This window comes from Sorex fumeus, unplaced genomic scaffold (assembly GCF_029834395.1).
Source record: "Sorex fumeus unplaced genomic scaffold, SorFum_2.1 ptg000018l, whole genome shotgun sequence".
In the NCBI taxonomy this organism is placed as follows: Eukaryota; Metazoa; Chordata; class Mammalia; order Eulipotyphla; family Soricidae; genus Sorex; species Sorex fumeus.
In genome coordinates, this window is record NW_026606075.1 from 24,454,087 (window position 1) to 24,473,340 (window position 19,254).

The 19,254-nt window shown below is 43.4% G+C and overlaps 1 protein-coding gene across 4 annotated transcripts in view; it reads right to left on the reverse strand.

The window, feature by feature from the left end:
* PDE8B (phosphodiesterase 8B) overlaps positions 1-19,254 on the reverse strand; it is a 271,503-nt gene that overhangs the window by 110,443 nt on the left and 141,806 nt on the right. For 2 of the 4 annotated variants that reach the window (XM_056112509.1, XM_056112506.1), the window contains exon 2: positions 9,598-9,657. In XM_056112509.1, the coding sequence (XP_055968484.1) occupies positions 9,598-9,657 (60 nt within the window). The remainder of the gene's footprint in view (positions 1-9,597; positions 9,658-19,254) is intronic. The other 2 variants (XM_056112510.1, XM_056112508.1) reach the window with 1 other exon arrangement.

A 19,254-nucleotide genomic window follows, 5' to 3' on the forward strand; every position in this document is an offset into this window, starting at 1 on the left:
GGTCGGCCGCATGCAAGGCAAATGCCCTACCCGCTGTGCTACCTCTCCAGCCCCTGAGGTTACGTTTTAAAGGAGAAAGGGGACAAACAGATCAAAAAAAACTTAAATGGTATCAGCAACCATTTCTGAAAAAAAATAAGGGCATACTGTTAATATTTTATACAAGTGGGTTCTGGAATATATATATATATATAAAACACGTTTATAATATTCAAAGTGTGTTACAATAAATTATTTTTTAGGCTAAATCATCCTGGAAAGGGGGCTGGGACAAAGTTGCAAAATAGGGAGAACTTGCAAAATCCACACCAACCCACAGATTAATCACAGAAATGCACTTGAAACCCTGATGGGCAAGGAGCAGAAGTAGCACTCTCGGGTGGGTGAGAGGAATCCTCAGAGTGGGGAGGCTGCATTGCAGCATCCAGACCAGCCCACTGGAAAGAGATTTCTGGAGGTCACCCAGCTGTAAGCATCCCGGCCAGGCTGAGGAGTTAACTATAGTCACCAGGTCTTAGCCAACACAGGAAGTGCCACTGTTGGATTATAGTTCTAAGCATTTTAAGAAGTAACATTGGTTTGTCCTTGCTCCTCCCACAGGGAGTTTAGGTTGAGTGGCTCCCACCACAGTGCTCCTGAGGCACACCCAATTCCATCAGGGACTCCTGATTCTCTTTATCTTTAACCTCTCTTTGTGTTTCTCTTCCCCTATCTTTTACTTATATCTCCAAATCAGACCCTGTCACTGGTAAAGTCAAATTCTTTGGAGAGCTCTGAATTTTGTATATATAAGTAAAATCTTGCATTTTTCTTTCCTTTATGTCTTTTGCATAGCTTATTAAAGCAATATCCTTTTTTGTATAGACATAGGAAGACAGTTAATGCTATGGTTTTGTAACGTAGGAGTTAATTAACTCTGAATAATATTTACTTCTGGGCATCTGTCATGTTTACTTGACTTGTGCTTCAGTTGCCCTAACTTACTAACACCCCCAAAAGCAGGGATCTGGAGAGGAACCTGGATGGACTCAAGGCAAGCCGCAAGCTACCCTGGCATCAAAAAGGGACAGGCTAAGTGCCGTTAAGAAGTATAATAAGTTAAGAGCACAGTCATGGAACAAATTCTGTCATGATCCAAAAAGAAGTAACTGAATTAGGAAAGGCAACCTGGCCTGAGGACTGTTCTCTGGGCTATACAGTTGACTGCTTAGAAGGATACTAGCTTAGGAAAGGAGAAAGCAATACACCCTTAGATGAAATGCCACCCTTGGGTGTCTTTCTAGCAGGAATCTAGCATGCTGAGCACCCAGATGAGATTCTAGCCTTGAATTAATCTCCTAGAAGAACTTCCCAAAGGAAGGACTTTACATCTGTTCATTGTTATGATAATGTTCAACCACACCTATGTGTAATTGCTACCACCACCCTTCATGATTTCTCTATAACTAATGCTGAGTATAACTTTGAATAAACAGCCACTGAATAAACTAGCCTGTGGCCCCTTTTCTTTGTTCATCCATTGGGGTCTGCTGGCCTGGGGAAGCAGTTCTCAGTCACCAAATCACCCACACTTGAATTCACATTAATGTGGACCAGGGTGAGTGCTCAAGAAAAGGGCAAGAAAAAGAGATCCCACGCAGACTAGAGAGAGAGGACTCCCTTTCCCAAGAAAAAAACTTCACAATGGAATACCAATCTTCAACTGGGGCAAAATCTCTACATGCCTCTCAACATCAGGAAGAATGAAGAAAAGAAGGAATTCTACAGAGATGGGTGAAGGCAAAAGCTTTGAAAAATTCCAAGCTCAGTGCTCTCTAAGATTCCTGAAGATTTCAAAGCAATAATCTGAATTATAGAGAAATGAGGGGAGAGGGGGGAATTCAATGAAGAGAACTTTAACAAGTGCAGAGAAAGGATGAGAAAAATTGCAAACAGAAGCCACTGAGTTAAAGAATACAGTAGTTAAAGTAAAGACAGAGGGGCTCGAGCAGAATGACAGAGTAGCTAAGGACGGGATCAGTGAGTTTGAGGATAAGCTAGAAGAAAACATGAGATAAAGAAGAAGAAAAAAGAATTTTAAAAAGGAAGAAAATCTGGGGCTAGAGAGAGTACAGTGGGTAGAGAGCTTGTCTTGCATGCAGGTGAATTGGGTTTGCTCTCCAGCATCCCATATGGTCCTCTGAGCACTGTCAAGAGTAATTTCTAAGTACAGAACCTGGAGTAACCCCTAAGTGTTGCTGAGTTTGGCAAGAAAGAAAGAAGAAAGAAAGAAAGAAAGAAAGAAAGAAAGAAAGAAAGAAAGAAAGAAAGAAGAAAGAAAGAAAGAAAGAAAGAAAGAAAGAAAGAAAGAAAGACAGACACCGTTTGAGGCTGGGGATATGGCTCAGTGGTAAAATATATGCCTGATGTATGAGGTCTGGGCTTGCTTTCCAACATCACCAAACAAAATAAAATGCAAATAAATAAATAAAAATCAAAAAGAAGAAAGTTTAAGAGATTTTTGGCACAGCATTACTGGGCTCCAGAAGAGAAAAACAACCTCTCAAGAAAGGCTAAGATGTTTGGGGGTTATTCTTGGTGACACTCAAGCTATTGGGGAAGCACTGGGCTTAACAGATATTGGTAGGGTTCTCTATGCCCCCACCTTAAAGCCACAGTCTTCTCTTGCACACATGGGCCATTCTTAAACATAGACACGTGCTTGGACACAAAACAAATATCAATAAAATCATGAAGATTAAGATAACATCAAATACCTTTCCAGATCCCCCTGGAATACTACTAGAAATCAGCCATTAAAAAGGTGAAACAATTCAAATGTTTGGAGACCAAAGAACGTGCTGTTGAATAACTACCAAATCACTGAGAAAATCAAAGACAAACTTAAAAATTCTTGGAAACAAAAATGAAGACACAATTTATTAGCACATGTGGGACTCAAAAAAGCACAGCTAGAGGGAAGTTTCTAATACAAGCTTATATCAGAAAATAAGAAAAAGATCAAATGAACAATCTAGCCTCACATATTAAAGAACTATGAATACAAACAGAAAACTCAATGTAATTAGAAGAAAATAATAAAAATTATAGTAGAAATAAAACAAATTTTATAAAGTACAAAAGACCAATAAAACCAAGAGCTACTACTTTGATGGGGGGAAAAAGATAGAAAGCCTGTGCTAGGTTCACAAAGAGAAAAACCCTAATAAATAGGATCAGAAAAAATGGAATAAGTTACCACACATACCACAGAAATGCAAAGGATCACAAAAGACTATGTTTTGAAACTTTAGTCCACTATGTTGGAGAACCTAGAAGAAATGGGTAAATCTTTCGAACCATACAATCTTCCAAGACAGAAAAGAGGAAAAAGAGAAAACCAGAGGAGGGCTAAAGTAAGGAAGGAATTTGAAAGAGTGATCAAAAGTGAACCCCATATAAAAATGCCAAGTACAAATGGCTCTACTGGTGAGTTCTAAAAGATCTTCAAAGATGGCTTATTACCTATACTTGTCAAGCTCTTCTAAAAAAGTTCCAAAGGAATTCTTGTTGTTTCTATGAGACCAACATTACCTAAAACCAAAAGCAAATAAAGATATCACTAGGAGAAAATTCCAGACCAATCCAAATATTTTTTGATGAGCAGAGATACAAAAATCCTCAACAAGGCCTTAGCAAACTGAACTCAACAATATCACCAAATGGATAGTATATCCAAGATATGGAAGTCAATTAATCTAAGTCCACATCAACAAGGCCAGGGGAGATGTGGCGAATCCTATTTTTTTTCCTTACTGATTTAGAGCTTAATATTTTTTTCTATGTATTTTTTTTAATTAGCGAAACACCATGAGGTACAGTTGTAGAATTACAAACTTTCGTGCTTGGGTTTCAGTTATACAATGATCAAGTACCCATCCCTCCACCAGTACGCATTCTCCACCACCAATGATCCAAGTAGCCCTCCCACCTCCAAACCCCATCCCCCCCACCCCACCCTGCCTTTGTGGCAGGGCATTCCCTTTTGTTCACTCTTTCCTTCAGGGTCTTGTAGTTTGACATAGAGGTATTGAGTGGCCATTGTGTTCGGTCTATAGTCTACTTTCAGCACACATCTCGCATCCTGAGCGAGTCCTCCAAACATCCTTTACTTGGTGTTGCCTTCTCTATCTGAGCTGCCTTTTTCCCCAGTCAGCTTCCAAGCCCTGGAGCAGACCTCCTGGTACTTGTATCAACTATTCTTGGGTGTTATGGCAAATCCTACTGATGCTGAGAAAACTTTTGGCAAAATTTCTCATTTATGAATCAAACTCTCAACCAAATGAGGTAAGAAAGAATACACCCCAATATAATAAAGGTCAGATGTAACAAATCTATAGTTCTTACTCAAATAGCAAAAAAATAAATAAATAAAAGCTATCCTTCTAAGATCAGACACAAGAAAAAGATGTAGAGTCTTACCATTACTCAATATACTATCAGCAAATCCTAGCTACAGCAAGTAGGCAAGAAAAAGAAAGACATTTAAATTAGAAAATAATCTCCGAGGAGATGCAAGCAGTTAAAATTTATGGACACATCAGTCCCCACCCCAGTTCAAAACTCTGGGGCACCCTAGTGATGGGGGCCAGCTGAGTCCCCACCCTGCTCAGGCCCCTGCAGCTGCACCTACACCCCACCACTGCAGCCATACCAAGGGCTCAACTACATAGTTTCACTAGTACTCTCTTGTAGAGACACCAAATTGAAAATTTTAAGGTACCCCAGCATCCAGGCTGAGAACTCTGGAATCCTCAGAGTGGAGGCAGGTAGCCTCCCCCTAGCCCCTTTACCTCCAGAAGCCCCCAAAGCCACACTCACCTCCCACACCAGCCACCACGTCAACTCATTGGCCCAAATCATGGGTCCTGAAGTCTCTGGACCTCCAAATACCTCAATACTGAAATTCCAAATGGAGCATACCAAATTAGATGGAAAAGTAACATAGAAGCTGACTAAACTCAACAAGCAAAAACAATAACACAGAAGACTTAACTAGCAGCAAACAGCTTAGTAAATCCTTAGACAAGGATTTAACAACCCCATGATGTGATATAATAATTTTGACATAAAGTCATTTTTTTTCATTTTTTTCCCTTTATTTTATTATTATTTTTTTTACAGTTGTAGATTTACAATTTTTTGTGCTTGGGTTTCAATTATACAATGATCAGATACCCATCCCTCCACCAGTGCCCATTTTTCACCACCATGGATAATATCCCTCCCACCCCCATCCCCCCAACCCCCCTGTCTCTGTGGCAGGGCAATCCCCTGTGTTCTCTCTCTCCTTTTGGGTGTTGTGGTCTGCAAAAGAGGCATTGAGTGGCAAACATGTTCAGTCCATAGTCTACTTTCGACATGCATCTCCCCTCCTGGGAGGATCCTCCAAACATCCTTTATTTGGTGCTCCCTACTCTATCTGAACTGCCCTTTCCTCTAGGATACCCGGCTGGCCTCTAAGCTATGAACAGCTCCAATTCCAAACAGGTACAGCCCGCCCCCAAGGGCCTGGGACCGTCTCTGGGCATGTGCAGCTAGATCCAACCCCTAGAAAGCCGGTTTTCAACCCCTGAGCTGCGCGGGACAGGCACAGCTCTGGGCTACAATAAAAAGTCATTTCTAAACTTATCGATTTTAATCTTGGAGCTTTGTTATCTAATCAATTTCTACTCTAGAATTGTATTAACAGTTGCCTTTTGGCTACATTTTAAAAGTGAATTAATTAAAAAATTAGAAAATAAGTCAAACTATCATTATTTTAGGTGATATAATATATGATCCTAAACACTCCATAAACAAACAAAAAATCCATAAGCAATAAACGAATATCGTGAAGTGATAGGCTATGAAGTCAATACACAAAAACAGGGTTGTGTTTCTAGATGCAAACAATGAATGAGAAAAAAAATGAAACCAATGCCATGGGCCAGAGTGATAGTACAGCAGGTAAGGTGTTTGCCTTGCACACGGCCGACCCGAGTTTGATTCCCGGCATCCCATATGGTCTCCCCAGCACTTCCAGGAGTAATTCCTGAGTGCAGAGCCAGGAGTAACCCTTGGGCATTGTTGGGTGTGACCCAAAAAGCAAAATAAAATAAAATAAAAACAATGCCATTTATAATTGCATCAAAAGAATCAAGTACTTACAAATGTACTTGAAGGAGATAAACTATTCACAAAAAACAATGACACTATTAAGAGAAATAAGGCACAAGAAAGTGGTAAAATATTTCCAATTCGTGGTCTGGAAAAATCGACCACTACCACGACCATCCTGTTATTCATCGATTGCCTCGAGCAGGCCCCAGTAACGTCTCCTTCATCCTAGCCCTGAGATTAAATTCAAAGCTCTTTAGGAGAATGAGACCCATCATTGTTACTGGTATTTGGCATATTGGGTACGCCACGGGGAGTTTGCCAGACTCTGTCGTGTGCTGGAAAAATCAACATTATTAAAATGACCATCCAACTCAAAATATAATGCCGGTTCAATGCATTCCCTATCAAAATTCCAATGAAATTTTAAATTTTATTTATTGTTTTGGGGACCACATACAGTGGTTCTCAGGGCTTACTACTAGCTCTCTGCTCAGGCATCACTCCTGGTGGAGATCAGGAGACAATATGGGGTGTTGGGGATTGAAACCAGATTGACTGTGTGCAAGGCAAGCTCCCTACCTGTTGTACTATCTCTCTAGCCCTCCAACGGAGTTTTTCAAGTAGAAAGCACAAATATGACATAAATGTGTAAGGAATCACAATACTCTTCACATCCATTCACACTGAAAAGAATCCTGAGAGAAAAGATGGGAAGTATCATGTTTACTGACTTCAAACACTATCATCAAGCAACAGTCACCAAAGTAGTATAATATAGGAATTTTTTTTTTAAAAAAACCCTCGTATTAGGGGAGTAAAATTGAGAAGAAGAAGAAAACCTTTACAATAAGAATTAAGAGTATATAATGGAAAACCAGAAGTCTCTTCAACAACTGATTTTTGGGAAAACTGATAGTGATACACACACACACAAAAAAAAATAAAATCAGACCACTGCCTCACATCACAGACATTAATGAAAAATGGGTGATGGACCTGGATTTTTACTCAAATCAGTAAAATGCATTGGAGAAAGCATCAGCAAAACACTTCATATTGGCTTTAGTGGCATCTTTTGTGATTGGACTCTTTTGGCAACAAAAGAAAAACAAATTGGAATATGTCAAATCAAAAAGCTTCTTTACTATGAAAGAAATTTTTACTAAAACAAAAAGACATCCTACTGTGTGGGGAAAAAGAATTTTTACCATATATATCTGAAAAGAGGCTAATATCCAAGATACACAAAGTACACTGGAAAAAAAAAGCAAACACCCTCAAAAAGTAGAGAAAAGAAATAAGGGTCAGAGAGATAGTATGGGAGTAGGGCACTTGCAAGTGGCTTGAAATCTGGCACCACACATGGTCCCCTGAGCACTGCCAGGAACAATCCCTAAACCTTAAGTCTTCACCACTGCTGGGTGTGGTCAAAAAAAGGAGGGGCGGGGGAGTGTGGATAAGAGGAATGATCAGATACTTTGCCAAAGACAGATGGCCAACAGACATGCTCAATATCAGGGTCTGCAAATCAAATGGCAGTGAGCTATCGCCTCATACTAGTGAATGGCCTATATCAATACAGTCAGACATAAGACTGGTGATAGTGTGGAGAAAAAGGAAACCTTGGTCACTGTTGGTGGGAATGTAAACTGGCACAGCATCAAAGGACAGCAATGTGGAAGAGTTTTTAAAATGCTAAGACTAGAAAAGTCAAGGCCTAGAAACAACCCAAGGGTCCAACGACAGACGAGTGAATAAAGAAGGTGTGGTGTGTATATGTATGTGGTGTATATGTATGCAATGGAGTACTATCCAGCTATGAGAAGGAAAACACAGTTTTGCCTTTTGCTATAACGTGAATGTAACTGGAGGGGGTCAGGTTAAATAAGTCAGAGGGAGAAAGACAAATACTCAATGATCTCACATGCGGTTTATAAGGAAGTAAGGCAGGAGAATAGACAGTGTCCAACAAAAACAAACCCAGGTCTAATCACTGGACTGAAGTTACCTAAGAAAGTGAAGAGTTGTTAGTTGAGAATGTCCTATCAACTCTGGTGGAGGAATATTAGCACTTTGTTGGTGGTTGAGGTGTGTTGATGCTGTACCCTAAAATACACATCTACACTCCTGTAAACTAAAGTTATATCAATTAAAACCAAAATCATTCTTCTCAAGGAGCACAAGGAAGTAAGGAGCAAATGAACTCACTATATAAATCAAATGAAGATGGTGGTCATCTGTCTTTGGAGAAGTGTCTGATCATTCCTTCTAACCACACTTCCTCCCCCCCCCCCCTTTTTTTTTTGGCCACACTTGGCAGTGCTCAAGACTTACTCCTGGATCTGGGTTTAGGGACTGTTCCTGAAGGTGCTCAGAGGACCATGTGTGGTGCCAGGGATCAAATGAAGACAAATGAACTCACTACACAAAACTAAATGATTATCAATAAAAATTTAGTAACTGCATTGGAAATGAATCATTATATGAGATCTTTTGTAACTGCATTTACACAAATTGGAGTACAAAAGTATGTGCCCCCAAAATGATGGCTGGAATTTTCCACTTGTTTGTATTCTATACAAATAGTTGTGGCTGATGTTTATTTTAGTAAATTTCTCTCGCGTGTGCTCCTAAATTTGTTCACAAATTTTCCCAAGCTTAAGTCTTTTCCTTCCGTTTTTTTTTTCCTAAGCAATGCTAAAACATTTTTTCTTCTCCATTTGCTCATAAATCAAGCAGTACATTTTCTTGGTTGTTTTTTATTTTTTCCCTTTTAGCTACATGTTGCCGTTCTGAATTTTCCTTCTCCTAAAGCACAGGATGAGATTCCAGGTATTTTCATGCTACAGCTTTTATAACGAGGTTCACTTAGGACATGCAGGTGGAGATTATTCAAGGGGCTAAAAACTTCTTCACCCATATTTCTCAGAAAATGGCACAGGATGTGGGAAGAGGCCAGGGAGCCGCTGGGCCTTCTCTTGCTGGAGTCAGATCCCTTTGGAAAAAAGGGCTTAGGAGGCCACATGGCTTAAAAAACATGTAGGGCAAGGAAAGGGGACTTCTGTCTCTTCTTTGGCCAGCCAACACTGTTATATGAGCGCCTTTCATTTCCAGGTACTCGCAAATCACTCACATCCCAACTCTGCTAAGACAGAGATTGTCATGTCCCCTTTCAAGACAGAGCCCTTGGGAGAAGAATGAGTCACACATGCAAGGTCACCAGGCTGGTAAGAGGCAAATCCAGGACTCACCCCTGCTGTGGTTAGCAATCAGGGCAGCTATCCTTGAGACCAGATAATGAGGAAGGCTCCAAGGTGGCATCCTGAGTCCTCAAGTATGACTTCAACAAAACTGTATACACACAGAGTCCTATACTCTGTGAGTCGGGGTGTCTCTATGGAGCTGGCCCTGTGGTGGTGACTCTGGAGATGAAGCCTGCTGAGGAAGGAAACGTACCTGAATTGGATCCTGCGTCAGTCTCATGGGCCCAATGCGCACCTCCGAAGAAGAAACCTGCTAAGAAAAGAACAACACACAGGTGAAACCCCAGGAACAGGCTGAAGCTTCCTCCCTTGGGGCGCTACTGTAAGCCTCTGATGGTCTGGTGGGTTAGTAGGGAGACGGGTTACAAAACACCACGTGCAATACCATTCTAGTTTTCTGAAAGAATACAAATGCTGAGATGCATCAGAAATGCATCTCAGGAGAGAGTAGGGTACTTGACTTGCACACCACCAACCTGGGCTCTGGCAACTCATGGTCCCCTGAGCACCACCAGGAGTGATCCCGAATTAAGAGCCAGACCCTGATATGCTTCTGTATCACACCCCCACCTTTCAAAAAAAAAAAAGGCTCCAAGGCTCTGTTCCTAAATGCTCAGTGGTGGTATTTGGTTTTTTTTTTTTAACAGCATAGACCTTGATAATAAACATGTACTATTTTATAGATGAAACAGAAATTTTAGAGAAATAAATATCTCAACCATGGAAGCTAAAGTAGTTTCTATGGTTTAAGAGTGGGCCCCATATTAAGACCACATTTTTCTTCATGCTTGCATCTGAAGAATAACTTGAAGAATTCTCATACCCATGTTTACCATGAATAAATGGGGAAAAGGGGTCTCAGGTTTAGCTCCTTAAACAGAGTGCCACCCACCAAAACCACAGAAGAGACTTTACATTGGCCCATAACTACAGAAATGAGCTCAAACATTCACCTCAAACACCGTTGGCAGTGGCCATACAAAAATGGGTCCCGTCCTCCCCTCAGCAAAACAAACTTTTAATAGGTACTACAAAGTGAGGCAAATGCCCATTTATCAGGTTTCTTTCAGAAACAAATATTAACAATCAGCTTCATTATTCTGTAATCACTGCCTCTGATTATATTTACTGTAAGTGCACTTTCTGTATGTGCAAGGCACGGTTATTAAGATATTTTAACAGCACCTTTTCACGCACATTATGTTTTTAAAACTTCTCTCTCGGGGCTAAAGCAATAGCACAGCGGTAGAGCATTTGCCTTGCAAGCAGCAAACCCGGGTTTGATTCCCAGCATCCTATATGGTCCCCGAGCACTGCCAGGAGTAATTCCTGAGTTCAGGAGTCAGGGGTAACCCTTGTGCAATGCCAGGTGTGACCCAAAAAAGAAAAAAAAAACCCAAAACAAGAAAAACAAAAATAACTTCTCTCTCTTCACAAACATAAAAAAAGCATATGACTGTAAAACCGGACTCTCTACATAGTAAAGGGGTCTTTTCCTGGATTTCTAAAACCTTCACCCTAGACCAGAGGTTCCCAAACTGACTTGGCTGACTGCCCCCCTTTTCAGAAAAAGGATTATTCAGTGCTCCTGTGGAAGGGGGCTCATAATTGAATGAGTTAATTAACACATACTGCAGCACAGGTATCGATGTGTGGATTGAACAAATAGAAAGTATTCCCCCAACTGCACTTGAGGCTTTGACCAACCCTTCATTTCTCAGCATCCTGCAAGGACAGCATCGCCTGCTTTGTGAAACCCTGCTAGGAAACAGGACTCCAGCTCCATGGATGCTCTCCAACGCCCAGGATGTTCTCTGCTCAGCCTGCAGCCGCATTCCCAGTGCCTGGACATTTACCCTGCAATCACCCGCTCTAATCTGGCCCGTCTCTCTCCACAGACAGTCTCTGACAAGCCTCAGAAGCCACCAAACCAGACACTCCATGATCACCTAGGGACCCAAGGCTGAAGAAATTTCTTTAAGTCACACTTTGGAAGATCCTAAAAAAAATGTTCCCTTGGGGGCCCAAGAAATAATTTCCTACACTAGAGTGCTTGCTTTGCACATCGGTGACCTGGCTTCACTCCTTAGCACTCCTTAGGTCTTCCGAGCAAAACAACCTGGAGTATGGAACCAGAAGGAGCCCCTGAACACCCCTGAATGTGACCCCCCAAAACAAAAAAGATTTCTCTTCCCTCCTTTTTCCCATGCATAACTCCAAGTGAGCATGGTATGGAATTTGCTCCCAAACAGAACAAGTCAGCAGCCCTCATCTCTGGGAGACTGAGGTGACCCAATGACCCCCTGATCATCTAATCATCTACATGAAGCAACGATGCTGGGGTGGCTTTAGCCTTCCACTGAACCCACTAGCTGAAGACTCAGCAGTCTCTGATGGCCACAGGGTTCTCTCGGTTCTGCCTGGGCAGCTCCGGGGCGGAGGGTCCCTGAAGCAGGCCTGGGTACAGCTGACCAGTCCGATGAGCCAAGTGCCTGCTGTGCTCCGCCGCTGTCTTCAGGTAAAAACTGCAGAGTCTGGGGAGCTCTTCTCTGCAGGGGTGAGTACTGATGCCAGCGCCTGGAGCAGGGCTCCAAGAAAGCACAAGAGGGATGGGAAGATAACTCTGGTGGAGGACCCAGGTCCGTGTATCGCCATGGACCAATGCCCCACCTACAACAAGGCCGCCTGCTCAGTCACAGACAGCTTTGACCGCTGGGTGACTGCAGGCCACTTGCAAGCTGGGTGGACCCTCCGGCCTCTGTAACAAGCCTGTGATCACAGGAGAAATTTAACCTCTACCTGGGCAAGGTGAGGAGGGGGTCACCCAGAACCTAGTTGGGGGGGGGAGGAGGGGGTTGTGCTAAGCCTGGCAGATGCTCCCCAGGATCTCTCTCCTCTACCTGTGCCTCACCTGTCTCAGCTGCAGGCTCTATGCTGCCACCTCCAGTGCAGGACCCTGTTGCCTGCCAGCTCCCGCTGTCCTGATCACCCCCAGCTTCTCATCTCTCGGCTTGCTCTCCCTTCTCAGTCCCTTCTGCTACTCAATGCACCTTGGCTTCTGTGTCCAAGGGGTCCATGAGCCCCACAAGCTCCCTGACTTCCACCTGTTCTGTGTAGACTCCATGGTCGGCCCGGGATAGCACCGGCAGCGGGAATCTGGAGACAAACTGTCCACAGGCAGGAGTGCCAGTAGCAGGGTTCAACTTGGGACCCCACTATCTCCTTGTCTGCTCACCACCAGTTTGTAACAGAAACGAGAGACCGTTTTCTGATGTCTTGTGGCAAAGCTCTTCTCTCTCTCTCTCTCTCTCTCTCTCTCTCTCTCTCTCTCTAAGAGTGGACTGGGAGTCACTACAGATGCAGATCTTCAATTAGATTAGTGCTGATGCCAGGAAGAGATGGAGTTGGCCAGGCACACAGAATTAAGGAGGGGTGGGCACCTAGGTAACAAAAGTACCAGTGCCTACAAGGAGAGGGACCTGCTTCCTGGCCAGTCTGTGCACACGGAAGCAGCCCAGTGAGACAGGCCTGCTGCACCCCCCTGCAGTTTTAACTGCGCACGTGGACAGATGCAATTTTTGGTGTGTGCAAACCTACGAATCAGGTTTGTAATAGCTGGATCATCTATTCCTATGAAGAGGCTCCTTGGGTGGGGCAAATGTGACTCTGCAGTGTAAACACTTTCACCTCACAGCTGATCAAGTTAGTGGAGAGCCAGGAGGAAACCCTGAGCACCTCTGGGCATGGCCCCAAAGATTAAAACAACAAAAAGTCCTGCTTTTCCCCCATAGCCACCAACTACCTTGAGAGTTTCTACTAATCATAGGGCTAAGAGGGTCAAGCTTTGATTTAGAGAAAAATGAAAATCAAATATTTTGGTATGTGCACTTTCTGGGTGAGAACAGATTCAAGAACAATCACGAAGGCACTGCGAACGAGTGGAGACTCCAGCAGTGAAAGTAGGTGGGGGAAATACACCACCAGGGTCAAGAAAAACACCAATCAACAAAGGCCCGCAGCTTGGCCTCATTTTAGTGGAGAATGAGCGAAGTCCAGGACAAAAACCACAAAAACCAGCGGGCGCAGTGGCAGGGCCGAAGAAAAGGGCTACAGACCCAGGAATGTGGTCAGGGCGCTCTGGCTGGCTAGCTCACTTGTAGCCACTGGAATTTTATTAAATAATCCAGAATCAAGTGTTAGAGCATCCCTTCAACAAGAGGGAAGCAAGAATTCAGGTAAGAAAGTGGTTGACTTCGAAAATCTGCCCTTCTTATCGCGGGGGATGTTACCACCCTGAAAACGAAAACCCCATGGAGACTATCTCCTATTTCACACATATATGGCCAGAGATATGACAGGCGCACAACTGACACCAAACTGAATGTCATCCTTCTAAGAGGAGAAACATGCCAAAACCCCATCTGCACCTCTTTTATTCAGTATAGACTTAGACGTCCTAGATAGTGCAATTAGGCAAGGAAAAAGAAAATGCAAAAATGTTACTATTTGCAAGTAAAGTAAAAGTAAAGGCCCTCCCATTGATCAGTTGATTTGCTCGAGCGGCCCAGTAACGTCTCCATTGGAGACTTTGTTGTTACTGTGTCTGGCATATCGAATACTCTCGGTAGCTTGCCGGGCTCTCCGAGAGGGGCGGAGGAATCGAACTCGGGTCGGCCATGTTGGCCGCTCGTAAGGCGAACGCCCTACCCGCTAGCCCACTATCGCTGAAGCGATAGCACAGCGGTAGGGCGTTTGCCTTGCACACAGCCAACATGGCCGACCCAAGTTCGATTCCTCCACCCCTCTCGGAGAGCCCGGCAAGCTACCGAGAGTATTTCGCCCGCCTGGCAGAGCCTGGCAAGCTCCCCGTGAAGTATTCGATATGCCAGACACAGTAACAACAAAGTCTCCAATGGAGACGTTACTGGGCCCGCTCGAGCACTATTTGTAAATGCTATGATATATCTAAAGAAAACCCCCAGCACTAGGGAGACAGCTTGGTGGTCAGGAAGACCTGTTTTGCCTGAGGGGCCCTGGATTTAACTCCCAGCACAATTTCCTCAACAAAACCCAGCAGAAGAAAATCCTGAAGATGACACCCAAAATCTGACATCACAGGGGTATGGTGCCACCAGTAGGTCAGTCTATGAGGCGAGTGCATCAGCAGCCTGATGGCACCGTCAGACTTTCAGATACCCCAAAATTGCTGCTATGCCTTTGGCCAGACCCAAAAAACTTGGGGCAAAGTTTACCAAGAAAGTGAACGGCCAAAAGTTAGGTATGTGGGAGACACACCCACAAACCACCTCCTGCTCAGCTATATAGTTGGAGGCATGGCCCCTCTGGTTCCTGATCAAACTGCTTAACGGCCATGATCCCAGAGACTCAGAAACAAATCTCGGAACCCAAAGGCTTTTGGCAGAAATGCGTCCTGTTCCTGCAGTAGGTTACTGGCGCTGGGCCAATCCAGGTGGGAATAGGTTTCGGGCCTTAGCCTGTTCCCCCTGGCGGCCCGGTGACCGCCATCCTCCAGAGGCAACAGGACAGTCAGGTTTGGGCCTGCAGTGACAAGACATGCAGGGCCTCACCAGATGGGGGTGGAACAGGCCCCTTCCTCCCCATCCCAACAAGACCCTGAGTCACAGCCTACAAATGGCCTCTCTGGCTCTTGATCAAGCAGATTAATGGCCATGATCCCAGAGACTCAAAAACAAATCTCGAAACCCAGTGGCTTTTGGCAGAAATGCATCTGGACCGCATACAAGGTGGCTGCCGCCTCAGAGCTTATTGGAAAGCCAGGTATGAGCTGGCAGTGATGGGACAACTGCAGTCTCATGGGAAGGGGGACAGTACCGGCTCATCCTTCACGCTCAATCGAGGTCATGAGTTGCCCCCCATGAGCGGCTCCCCAGCACAGCCATGGCTCCAGAGGCAAAAGAATTTATTCCAGAGCCCAGCAGCTTGCGGCAGAAAAGTGAACGGACCATGGCGCCATTCCTCCCCAGGAGGGAAAGGGTATTGCTCCCTTCCGCCTTCTCCCCCCCGCCCCCGCCTCCCCCCCGCCCTGGCAGCAAGGTGGCCGCTGCCTCAGAGCTTATAGGTATGAGCCAGTGGTGACGGGGCAACTGCAGTCTCATGGGAAGGGGGCGGTACTGGCTTGTCCTTCACACCCTACCGAGGTCGCAAGTTGCCCCCCATGAGCAGCTCTCTGGCACAACCATGGCTCCAGAGGCAAAAGGATTTAGTCTAGAGTCCGACAGCTTGCAGCAGAAAAGTAAATGGACCATGTGTTCATCTTGGCGCCATGCCTCCCCAGGAGGTAAAGGGTGTTGCTCCCTTCCACCTTTTTTTCCCCTGGCAGCAAGGTGGCTGCCGCCTCAGAGCTTATAGGAAAGCCAGGTATGAACTGGCGGTGATGGGGCAACTGCAGTCTCATGGGAAGGAGGGCGGTAGGGGCTCGTCCTTCATGCCCTACCGAGGTCACGAGTTTCCCCCATGAGTTGCTCTCTGGCATAGCCATAATACCAGATGCACAGAAACCAATCTCGTAATGATCTGGCTCTTTGCAGAAATCCAAAATCATTGTATGACATTATATGATTCTCATACCAGCTATAGAAAACAAAGTACTTCACAATGCCTTTTCGGCAATTCTGATTGTTGTGGGGGGGGGGGGGATTTTAAACAATAATGGTGCATCTTTTGTCGAAATAATGAATGTAATCAATGCAGAGAAGAGTTAAGTAGAAATCATCTGCCTCACAGGCATTGGGAGGGGTGGGAGGGGGGTATATTGGGGTTCTTGGTGGTGAAAAATGAGTACTGGTGAAGGGAAAGGTGTTTGATCATTGTATATAACCGAGACTTAAACCTGAAAGCTTCGTAACTTTTCCCACAGTGATTCAATAATAAATATAAGAAGAAAAAAATAAAATTATAAAAAAAAAAGTCAGGTGGAGTTCATGCCCAATTCAACCAAGTAATCGTGGCTGAATAAATAGCAGTATTCCTACATAAAACAAAACAAAACAAAAAAACCTGACATCAATCATCAACAAATTCAGTAAACCTACAGGATGTAAAGTAAACTAACTGAACTCTGTCGTGCTTTTAAATCCTGACAATAACTTATGGGAAATCATGAACTCATTTCATTTGCATTTGCATCAAAAATATCTAGAAATAAATTTAACCAAAAAAATTCTAATCAATAACTTAACTCAAAAATTCTGCCACACAAGTATATGAGAAGGTGATTCAATCAGAAGATACTGACATATCTATTAAGTAAGTGTTTTAGTGTACTGTTGGGACACAAATTTGGAAGCATGATCCTTTTCCTCAAATACAAACATATTATCTACTTGGAGTATATAAAAAATTAATTTGATTCAAAATGTAAAACTTGTCTTCAAAAATAAAACACAAAAGTAAAATAATATGTGACAAACTGAGAGATACATAAAACATAATGTTTTATTACACAGAAAAATCTTAATGTCAAAGATGTTTACTAAAAACCGCCAAAAGAGAATTTTTAAAAGTTGGGCAAAACATTTGTTAAACTCACACAAGAGGAAATACAGGGATGAAGAGATGTTCTAGTGACCAAGAAAATAAAAAATGTTTAATTCTAGTAAAATGTTACGGCCAGCCATTTTTGAATCAACGGAACGATAGAATTAAGAAATCAAAGCTATCCAGTATGAACCAGAAGGCTGAGCAACCAAACGATAGAACTCTTAGATATTGTTAGTGGGTAAGTACACTGGTTCAGCAACTCTGTAAAAACAATTTGAAATTTCTAGTTAATATAAAATATGTATACTACAATCTATTGCCTGTATTAATTTTAATCTAGGGTATATAATAAGCATTAACAAGAATATTTGGAGCAACATTAGTTATAGCAAGTATTTTAAGCAGCTTAATCCCATTCCATTAAGGGCTATCACCAACATAAAATTATCGAGTGTCTTGAGGAATATATACATAATTGACTATTACACATCAGTGAAAAATGAGTCACTTAGACCTATTCCTTCAAGATGGATGAGTCCCAAGAACTTCAGGGACTAAAATAGAAAGCACATTTTAGAAGAATATATACTTTAGAATAACACTTAAATAATTTTTTGTTTGTTTTTGGATCATACCTGACTGTGCTCAGAGATAACTGCATGCAAGGCAAGCACCTTACCAACTGTACTATCTCTCCAGCCTTTAAATTTTTATACTTCCTATACTATAGGACTACATTCTAACAGTACAAATAATTCCTTAAGAGTTCTCAAGAGAGATAAATTGTTCTGCAATGGAAAGCAAATGAATTCAGGGAGGAAATTCCAAGACCTGCAACTATATTGTTTACAGGCTATTTTTTTGCTCTTTTTTTTTTTTTTTTTGCTTTTTGGGTCACACCCGACGATGCACAGGGGTTACTCCTAGCTCTGCACTCAGGAGTTACTCCTGGCAGTGCTCGGAGGACCATATGGGATGCTGGGAATTGAACCCAGTTCGCCCGCATGCAAGGCAAACGCCCTACCAACTGTACTATCTCTCCAGCCCCCAGAGTCTATTTTTTTAAACAAGGAGGAGTGCATATGAGTATTAAGTATACCTTCTAATTGGCTTCATATTTTAAATACTGCAAAATGCATTTAAAATATTTAATTTTATTGAAAAACTAGTTTTGCATTGATATTTATTGAACAGTAGCCACTAAATAAACTGTTTATACTGTTTTTTTTCCTGGTAAACTATTTGAAGGAATACGGACTATATTGAAGGTTTGGGGAAGTAGCTCGGATAGTTAGTGTGCATGCCTTGCATGTGTAAGGCTCTGGGTTCTGTCCCTGACAACCGATGTCCCCTTCCTGCAGTACCGCTGAGTATGGCCTGGTGAGCGTCCCCAAACATAGAGCTCCGGTGACTGGTGGCCCTGGTGACTGCCCCAGAAATGTTCTGCTGAATATTGACCATTTCCCTGAAACTTGCTAAGACTCAATCCTACAAAACCAGGCTGGGTCTCAGGGGACCCTGAACAGTAGCGACTCTGTGCCTTTGTCAGGAGCACTCATCATGGTCAGAGTCCTCTGCCTTGTAGCTGAAGAAAGCCAGAACTCCAGATGCCAGAGAGATAGTGCAGGTGTTAAAGGCACTTGTCTGGCATGAGCCTGACGTGTATTTAATCCCCAGTACCACATATGGTCCCCTGAGCACCACCAGGGATCACTTCAGAGCACAGAACAGAAAGAACCTCTGAACAGCCCGAGACAAACGTCAAAGTTCCAGAAAGGTGAAGCAGACCCTGGAGCTGAGAGGGAAGCCCCGACCTGCCTTACCTGGAAGGCCAGGCTCTTGTGTATGGATTCAGCTTGTTCCATAAAGGACCGAAGATGGTCTATAGAGATTCAGAGCGCTTAACGACTCCCTATGACGATGTGAAGGATCTAGCGAGGAACTGATGAGTACAGGGAAGATGAGAACAGTGTGACCATGATGTCACAGCTACACACAGGGGCACCAATAACAGGCAAACTGCTTCCCTTAGCCAGCCCCATGGCATGAAAGGAGCCACAAGGAAGAATTCCCCACATTGTCCCCTGTTGCTGCTGGTGGTGATAAGGCAGTTGTTTTTGTTGTTGTTGTTGTTTATTTGTTTGTTTTTAAGTGGGGACCACTTCAGTTAGAGAACCTTCTGGGCAAAGTACACTCCCCACCTCCCAGAAAATCCAGCAAAGAAGCCGGGAGTGGGGGGGGGGGGGGGGAATTCTCTGTTTAGTGCTTAAATGTTAATTTAAAAATAAACAGAAAAGAACACCCAGATGCTATCCATCCAGACCCAGAT